Here is a 9,825-nt window from a genome sequence, read left to right as displayed (position 1 = left end):
TCTATTTATGCATGTTTTGAAGCTAGTACTTCTAAAATGAGATGTTTTCTCTTGTAAAATTTAGCCATCACCAATAACTGAGTGTAGTCTGAACTGAGAACAGCACATTATTCTGCTTACCATTTGCATCAATTTTGTATATCTCTGCAGATATGTTCCTGTACATTTTCTTTAAATTAATAAATTGAATGAATCAATATTTGCTATGGAATCTGGCTAATCTGTCCAAAGCTACATGGAAATACGGGAATAAAGATTAGACAGGGATTCCAATTACCTACCAATGCTAATTTTGTGATTAAAAACAGTCTTGACATTCTTGTGTTATTTTCACTTGAAGAAACAAAAACTTAGACAAACCAAATTGAGAAAACATACACACTAACACCATGAAACTAAGATATAAAAGCCATTTATTCAAAAAATGTGGTGGTGTCAAATCACATACACAAGCCAATATTGAGCTACAAACACAGACCAAACAGTTCTATAAACAGAAATTGGAGTGTTCATATACCATAGTACCTGAAAAAGGCCGTTAATAAAAAGGAGTCCGTAAGTATTTCATTTCACTTTTTCTATATGGCTCCTTGCTGAATGTTTTTACCTAAGTTAGTGTACAATGAGCCAGAGGTAGAGTCCCAAGTAAAGCATCTAATGCCTCAGGGCTCCATTAAAAACCTTTATTCTTCTAAACAAAAGGAAAGCCTAGCCTATAATTTTCTGTATGACACTGAAGTAAAGCCTCTTTGCTTGAACAGTACAGCATTCCAAAGCGCGTTTCGCATTAACCTAGATTGAGACTGGGCTCTGTTGAACCGTCTCAGTTCTCCTCCCCTTCAGACTCCGACTCTAGAAGAGAAGTAAAACACTTCATGTAAGTTGCACAAAGACAGTGATGCAAGTCATTCTGTAGAAATAATAAGATATCCTTACAAAATTCAAATGAAAATTTTCATCACACCTAGTACTTCCTAGGAAAGGTTGACAGATTAAACAGAGTAAGGCAGAAAGAAACACACAGCTTCAGAAGACAAAGATCTACTCTGCTACTGTGGAGCTCTTCATTTACAGATCTGGCACTAGAATTTTAACCAGATCACTATGAATTATTCTAGTCCTCATCTGCAGATCCATGCAATGTGTATCTGAGCTGATTTTATTTTAGATGAGCAATATTTGCTCACTTTTCTAATCTCTATGAGTAGGCTGGCTGTACAGATATCATCCAGGAAGCACTCTTTAAACTACTCGCTCGGCAAATATCAATCATCATCATCAGACAGCCTATCTAGAAAGGCATTAATGTGGTGTTTCATACCCTACAGCAGGTATGAAATCTGTACTAAGATTGTTATTTTTTGTACAGCATAAGATATAAGTAATTTAGAAGGAGAAGGAGGAGAATTAGAAGTAAGACAAGTAGAAGTCATTTAGAAGAAGGAACACAGATGGTGTTTTTGTTACCTAGAACTACCTTGCATCATATTATATTTCTGTCTGTGTTCACCTGACAGGAAAGGGTTTGGTGCCAGCAAATATTACACATCAGATCAGATTGCTCAGAGCAAATATGGTCTAGATCTTCTTACAGTAACATTTTGTCTCCATTTGTATTGACTTTGCAATTAAGGTCATCTGGCAGAGGGGACATGCAGGAAAGGATAAAAATAAAGAGCAACAGAAAGGCATACAAGCAGAAGATGAAAAAGGGAAAAAATGCTTAATTAGATCAAGATTGCTAGTCAGAAGTCCCAAGTGGTAAAGGACCTACCATTTTTATGCTGCTACCTGCACACATAAATTGCTGCAGTCTTATCTGCTCCTTGGCATTACTACGTATTCCCTCTAAAACCAATTACATTAAATGGATGCAAATGAACACTATCTATTATACATGGATTGCTCTTCCCAAATGAGGTGGCATTCTTTTTCCATGCAAAAAAGATTATTTATTCATTCAGTACAAACCAAAGTATTTTCCTATACAGAGCATGAGAAAAACAAAATTAGAGACTCTTAAAACAGACCACAAATCTTAGCCTGAACATTCAGCTAAAAGCAATTTCAGCTGCAGTGGCAGAGGCAGGTTGATGCTTTATGCTCATGTGGCCAGAACAGATGATAACAGCAGAAAAGGCACTGATACAGAAACTGTTAGGTTGTACACGCTAACACCAAGGTACTTCACGCTGTCATCAGTGCAGCATTCCTCCCTGCAGAGTCTTAAAGAATTTATCTACAGACAAGTAATACCTGATGACTTAAGGACTTCACACACATTAAGGACACCACAAACATTAAAAAGCAGTGAGTATTGTGAGGCTTGGGCATAACTGGATGCAATTTGGAGGAGTCCCGACTGCTGTTTTCTAAATCTGTGTACTTCATATGCCTGGTAGAACTAAAACCTGGAAAAGAAAATTCATTTGCCAAGAGACTACCCTATATCTTTAAATGAAACTGTACCTTCTTCAGCGTTTTGCAGCCACTCCACAAATTTCTTCATCTGGTCAAGAAAAACACTTTTGCCTTTAGCAACATGCGCTTCCTTATACCACTTGAGGATAGCTTCTTCACTCAGCACATCAGCTGTAATACAGATCAGTGTTGGTAAAAAAAAAAAGTTAGAAGGCTTTGAACATGAGGGAAGAAAGACTTATTTTAAAGGCAGCATGAAAAAAGTTAATATGTTTGCAGTGGAACAAGCTTGGCATGAACTATATTAGACTACAACTACAAAATATCTGATGCATATAAGAGATTCCAGATGCAATAAAATGTGTAATGTATTACACTTAAATTACTAAATATCGTGCTTCTGCAGAGGATAGTTCTCCATTCATCTCGCTTTAAATACACCACGTAAGATGAGTGGATAAAAATAAAGATCATTAAATATCAGTTTACATATTTTAGAAGTTACCACAATATAAAATATCATGCATTTTCTTGCTGTTGGACCACAGAACTGTGCATGGTTCTAGAAACAGGAAGCATCAGTCACCTCCTGACTGAAGAACTAAAAGACAACCAGTAGGAATTTTTTTGCAAATAATTTTTCACTCCATATTGTTCCATATTGTTTTTAGCTAGCAAGTTTTAAGGCCGCTATTCAGACCACCAATTTTAAGGGACCAGCTCAGATGGACAGCACGGCTGATATTCTGTCAAGCATCAAGAACAAAATAGCTGCTAGTGAGGGAATGTGAGGCTGAGTGAGATTTAGAATAAAGAAAACCAAATAAACAGTGAGGGCACTTAATTGTTTCCAACAGATGCAAATTTAGGTCTAGCAACAGACCTCTAGCCCCAGGAACAAAGCTCCTGTGATCCAGCCAAGCCAAATATCTCTAATTGATGGCTGTGGAGGCAGAATCTGGGATCCACAATGGCATTTTGTCCGTTATGTAATGCAAGAGGCAACAAAAAATCCAACTGTATTTGTTCTATAAAAAGATTAAAGACAGCTTTCTACATCTCATTAAAATTTCCATTCTTTTTGTTGTTGAACAAACTATCCTCCCCTGCTCTGCAAAATCAACACATTTATGTTGAGTTCTTCCCTGTTTTCTTGAGCTCCTTGTTGCCATCCCACCCATTCACTTGCCAAAGTACCGACCTGACCATCACTTTCTGCTTCAGCTGAAAGGTTATAGCAGATGTGGCAGGGAAGGGAAGAAGGCAAATTGAAACAAATGACACCAAAACCCCAAGGCATCTGATCAAATGAGACAGAGTAGACACATTTCACAAATGCTGTTGAGTAATAAACAGATGAAATTAACCAGGGATACATTTGAACACTATCAAGACTATACCAAGACATCCAACAGTAACTGAATAGAAGTCTCCCTGAAAATGTGGAATTTAGTGAGTGCATGTGAGTGGAAGTAACCTTGTCTCTCAGACACTTTTCCAAAATAAAATCTCTTCTGCAGTTTGCTGCAACTGACAGTAAGCTGAAAACACAGGGAAAAGAGAACAGGACTGTGCTGGCTCTGGGCTATGTTCAGTACATAAAATTGTGCTTAGGGAACCCTACAAGTGGCACATAAAGCCAGATCTTCCTGAAATCACAACCCACCACAATCAACTTTTTCTCCATGGGAGACTGGAAACACTGGAGCTAAGAAAGAAGTTTCAAATACATTGTATCAAATACTTGCCAGCAGTCTTTAGCAGCAGTTTAAAGGCCTTAGAGCATTTATCAAATCAGGATTTTAGTTTAGCAAACCTGAAAATATTTCACAGACTCTCATGAAACTGATGTTTAATATCTGTATGTAGAAAGCTCATGTTCAGTACAGAGTCCTTACAATTTACAGAACTACATCTGCAGGATTACCCAAGGTGTGACAATTTATGATCCTTAGCGTGAGGCAAAGAAAATCAGGAAAGGTATCAAGAGAGAGGAAAAAAAAAAAAAGCGTAAAGCAACCCTCTCCCCAGCTCAAACTAGCTCTTGGGCATTGTGAACATTATTGTGGACATGCAAGAACACAAAAAGTTGCAGTATAGAGAAGCTGCAGAAGTCCATTGGTGCATTACCATTCCTATTACAATTCTGTAAAAGGACGCTCCTCTAGGTAGGCACAAAACTCAGACCAAGAGTTAATAGGATTTTAGTTTTTCGAGTCGCAGACTGTAAGCTAAGTGGGTTTGTTGTCAAAAAGGACGGGGAACTTCTCCCTCCCCAAAACCCCAAACCTGAAAATAGCAGCATACAATCTCACTGTGTGCCTCAAAGATGAGAACATTCTCAAGTCAGGTGAATGAAAAATTTGCCTGTATGTAACTCCATAGCAATAAGCCTCCTACACTAACAGAGAGGAACAAAAAGCATTTGACTACAAAAAGGACAACTGCAACTCTCATTTCTGAGCAATATCATTTGTAACACATTCATGCCCCTAGTGCTCCTAAGAAATGATATTCTGTTTTAGCATAGAGATGCCCAATTAAACAATCATGCAGGACAGGTTGTAGTTAATCATACCTCTAGGTTGCTTTGAAGCAATGGGAACACTGGGGGGGATGGGAGGAGGAAGGGAGTGATTAATTTTGTATATATATAGTTATTCCTCATTAAAGCTGATTATAGATATATTTTAATGGCTGAAGCTGAACATGGTGGTTTGTGGGTGTGTGCACATCATTTTCACTGCAGTCCCAGGTGATGTCAGCCTGAGAGAGCCGGTTTTCCTGCAGGTGCAGCCAACTACCACTCAAACCACCCACAGACAGACCCTCTAGGGATGTCCCTCAGGAAAGGAAGAAGCTGCAGAGCAGAGACTGAAATGCCCAGTGTCGATATTTGAAGTTCAGGTCTCAGCTTTGTACTAAATCACCCAGTTGAAATGAATTTCTGCTTTCAACTCAAATTGCATAGCCATCGGCACTAAAGGGAAAAGCACACCCTGTCAGCTGCAACCACAGTCAATCAATCTGCAAAATTCAACTCTGTTGCAGCTAACTCAGCTGGGAGGACAGAGCCTTAAGGCAAGGGCTCTTTCAATGCAAGGAATGTCACCCACAGTACAGTTACGGTCTTTATGGTTTGATTTTGGTTTTTTGTTGTTAAAATTTTGCATCCAGTACCAAAAGAAAGTACTTGAATAATTAAGATATTTAAAGATAATTGTGTTTCATCAAAATACAAAACCCATGTATTGAGTGGAACTTGAAGATTCAGTTCTTGTCAGCACAGGATTCCTGCAGTGTTTTAGAAGACATTTGGTTACAACATCTCTGTACTGCAGAACAGTATCTCTGAGGCCTAATTAGGTGCCACAAACTAGGGTACTACTTCATATGTACTTGTATTAATGTGGGGTTTTTTTGTTGTATTGGTTTTTTGGTATTTGAAAGCGCTGTCTTGAATTCTAACACAAAAGTATGCAGAGGCTTTGTGCCTGTGAAGGGTGTTTTCTGTTCAAAGGGTGAAATTCTGATTGTCATGAAAGGAATGGTTATTACTTTCAATAGCATCTGAGATTGCCAGGTTGGACACAAACTAAAAGAAAGGAGATTCTACAAGTGAATATGAATTACAGCATGTAATCCAGTAACAACAATGCTTATTTTACCCACAGCTAAGGGGCACACTGCAATATGGAATGGACTGAAAAGCAACACACATCTTACAGTGCAAGCCTAACTACTAAGGATGCTGGCAAGCTTATTAGGTATCAACTCAGGAGAATTCAGTAGTTTTTGTTCTGCAACTGGCTTTTAGATTCTTGGTTAAAATGCAGCTGGGAGATATACAATTGCACTGCCTTTAAGGGATAATCAGAGAAGCAACATCATAGCCAGGGATCAGTACAGAACTGGACTTTCTCTCTACCATATAAGGAACACAAAGATATAATAATAATAATAATGATGATGATGATGATGATGTCAATAAGCTTTGACTACAGAATTACTTGTGCAGATTATACCTATAAGTTGGTAAGAAGCTGCTACCACATAAGGGAAAACAGCACTTGGGCTTTCATTGGTGGAAAAGTGGATATTACTCCTCGTTTAGAAGCAGAATAAACAAAACAAACAAACAAAAAAAATCAACCAAACAACACAGGCTTTGAAAATCTTCTAGGTGCTAATGAGCCCCACTGTTCCTATTTCTATGTTTAGTTATTTCCAGGTAATTCCCAGGAAAGTAATCCAGGGGCTGTTTTATGATGGAAATATGGGAAGGATTTAAAGGCAAGATGGTAGATATGCTGATGAGAGTATTCATACAACTAAATTTGTCAAAGCATGAGTGGCATTTGGTGTCTGTTATCACTGATGACTGTCTTCATGCCCAGGAGGAACTTCCCACAATGAGTAAAAAGTGACAAACTGTCCACATTCATGCTGGTAGATAGCTGCATTTCTGTCTGCCCATCCACAGGTACTTCAGATACATTTAGTTGTCACTAGAAAAAATTCATCAGGTACCCTGAAACCTCTCCAGATCCTGTGCTGGTTACATGTGAAGCACAGAAAAAAAGGGAACACTGGTGTATGCCATCCCCTTACCACCAATACAGCTAGTAATAGCTGTTGGGTACTGTTTCCTTGACTATTAGAAAACAGAAGATATGTCTCTAAAAAGACTTCATGGCTTGTCTCTAGTGGGTAGGTATGAACTGGGGAGAAAGAGAAGGCAAGGCCTATCAGCACTCAAGTAAAGCAGAGGCAAGCAGCATAGCTCTGGACAAGCCAAAACCATGAGTTGTTAAAGCTTATCAGTTAACATCATGTGGGAGAAGCAGGAACTGGGGTACTAGCACTTCCAGAACCTTCCCTGATTAACACAATAGGTGTCTTCACCTTGCCACTGTTTAACTCCAAAGCTGCTTTAAAGAGATGAAGTTGATGACTTCCTTACTGTGTCCAGCACTCAGAAAGGCCCTATGGCCAGTGGTTGTAAAATCAGGCGAGCAGTTGCCAGGAGGCAGCAGTATGTCTGCCAAACAGGACAGATTCATCTTCAGCCTTAATGGGGCTAGGAAAGGCTGGCAGCTGTGCTGCCCCATGACTGCATCAGATGGCAGAGGAGCAGGTGCTCTGGCACACGTGTCTGAGACATTCCAGGCAGCAATTTGGGAATGGGAAGTATGGCACATGCTGGACACGCTGAACTTATGGCTTCAACTGACAGGCCACACAGTACGTAGCTCCAAACGTGCTTCCAGATATCATGGGAATCCTAAACAACATTGTGGCACCTGTAGTGCTGAGGCTAAAGTCTTCTCACCCTTCCTAACAAGCCTGCCTGGGTACATCTCTGAAGTCAGAGCAAGAGCACATAGGGTGAGCAGAGTAGAGGGGACTGAGTTCTTGGAGCATATTAAATTTAATGGACAGTGTGGTGATTTATTTTCTTCTTTTTTTAATACTTCAGAATGTCAGGACTGCTCTTGAAAGCTAATTCAGTAATGAATCTACAAAAAATTTTGAAGGGAATCCTACACAAGACCATTTCTGGTTTAACTATCACTTATGGTCCGAGTGCACAACAGTTACGGTGCATATTCATCATGTCCAAAGTGAATCTTCTTTTCCAAAGAAAACTGAATAAAGCGTTTGCTGCAGGCTGCAGTTTCAAGTTTGTCCTCAGTCATTAGTCATGTTTACAGGTTGTAGCATGTGAAGGCAGAGGGACTGGTGTATTGCTTTTTCATTTGATCATTGAGGCCATGCTATATTGACACAGGGATGGAAAAAAATCCACATGGTTCACTTACTTCTGCCTTCTGAAGCAGAATTATTTTAACAGTTTGAACTTGTTTGCCTTGAACATGTACCTGGACACAACAGGGTGAACAAAGAACCAGGACTGGGTGTCTAATCCAGCTGATTTTTCTCCTTCAACTATTTATAGCAAGAATGTCAAAACAAACTGTTTGGCACCCACCCATCACACACAGTGCAAGACCATTAGTCTCTGTGACAACCCTATCAGAATAAATTTGCAAAGAAGTCAACTTCACAATGAAAATTAAATCCCTCAAACTATGGCAAGAAATTGGCAGGGAAAGGAAAAGCTAAAGAAAGAAAGCTCCTACTGGCAGGGAGAGATAATAAAAATAACTACCCTAAAAATGTTCCTGCCAAGAGGGTTTGCACTCTCAAGGTTTCTTAAAACCAAGCTCTAGTCTACTTTTAAAATCTGCCATGAACTTGAAGAAATGTCTTCCTAGAGCTGGTGTTATACAAGAACTAAACTGAACTTGAACAGACTGTGCACGGTGCTTGCAACCTTCTCATGCTACAGGATAAATGCAACAGAAAGAGAAGGGCTCGTTTCGCTTTTTCCGCTGCCACATGTTCCTTTCCACTATCAAAGCATTAAGGTACTTCAGAGTTCAACTCCCAACACAACCTTCTTACATGCAATACCCAGAGAATGTCTGTTTCTTGTTACATTGTAAGTAAGTGGTCAGCACAGAGAATCCATGCACAGCATACAACAGTGGATACAGACTTTTACCTTTATAAAAGAGTACCACTATCTTCTGAAAGGCTTTCATGAAGTGGATGTTGTCATAACAGTACTCCTGCACCTTCTGGAGAAGAATCAGCTCTGACTGGCCTTGAGTGCTGAATACAGCAAGCAGAGGGGCATATTGCTGAAAGGAAGAGAGGGTAAAAAACAAAATGCATGTCTGTATATTGAAAATTAAAATAAGTATTTTTTTTAATTGATGCATAATTTCTGAATATTTGTTTCACTGAAACCTTAAAGTTACTTGCCAACTGCATTTACTTAAGCACATGCAATGGATATACAGAAATATCCATGAGCTTTTGTAAGACATGCTACATGCTGTTAGATAAAATTAAGTACCACTTATAGATCCTGAATTTTGTAAAATCAATTTATAAACTCCACATCTTGGACTTGGAGTACTGCTGTTCATACACTGCACAACGTAGCAGGCTGCTGATTCACGAGTGATGCTTTACTGATTTCCATAACGTAAGACACCCAAAGATGAAGCACATGAAACAAATCTATAATTTCACACAGGTTTCAGTAATCCCAGGAAATGAAATTAAATTATTCCAGGTCAGCTGTGACCAAGTGTCATTATTTTTTCTCATTATCACCACCTGAGCATTACGACAACCTTTGCTTTGGTAAACAGAAATGTTTTCAAAGCACAATTATTCTGACAAGACAGTAGCAGTACATTTCATTGTATTTTCCTGGGGTTTATTAATATAATAAAAGACAAAGTAAATTTTTTTTTGTTATTAATTTATTTTCTCTAATTTCAGATCTTAAAAGACTATGTCAAAGGATCATATCCTGTTCACTCTTTC

General features: G+C 38.8%; 1 protein-coding gene across 3 annotated transcripts in view; it reads right to left on the bottom strand.

The window, feature by feature from the left end:
* Positions 1-396: 396 nt before the first annotated feature.
* BZW2 (basic leucine zipper and W2 domains 2) overlaps positions 397-9,825 on the bottom strand; it is a 33,456-nt gene continuing 24,027 nt past the window's right edge. For 2 of the 3 annotated variants that reach the window (XM_009994944.1, XM_009994943.1), the window contains exons 9-11: positions 8,990-9,128; positions 2,470-2,592; positions 397-852 (exon numbers count right to left, since the gene is read on the bottom strand). In XM_009994944.1, coding sequence (XP_009993246.1) covers positions 824-852; positions 2,470-2,592; positions 8,990-9,128 — 291 coding nt within the window. In that variant the 3' untranslated portion in view covers positions 397-823. The remainder of the gene's footprint in view (positions 853-2,469; positions 2,593-8,989; positions 9,129-9,825) is intronic. The other variant, XM_009994945.1, reaches the window with a different exon arrangement.

Source organism: Chaetura pelagica, unplaced genomic scaffold (assembly GCF_000747805.2).
Source record: "Chaetura pelagica isolate M959 unplaced genomic scaffold, ChaPel_1.0 scaffold12, whole genome shotgun sequence".
NCBI classification, from domain to species: Eukaryota; Metazoa; Chordata; class Aves; order Apodiformes; family Apodidae; genus Chaetura; species Chaetura pelagica.
Note: the sequence above shows the minus strand (reverse complement) of the source record. Positions and strands in the feature narration are given on the sequence as shown.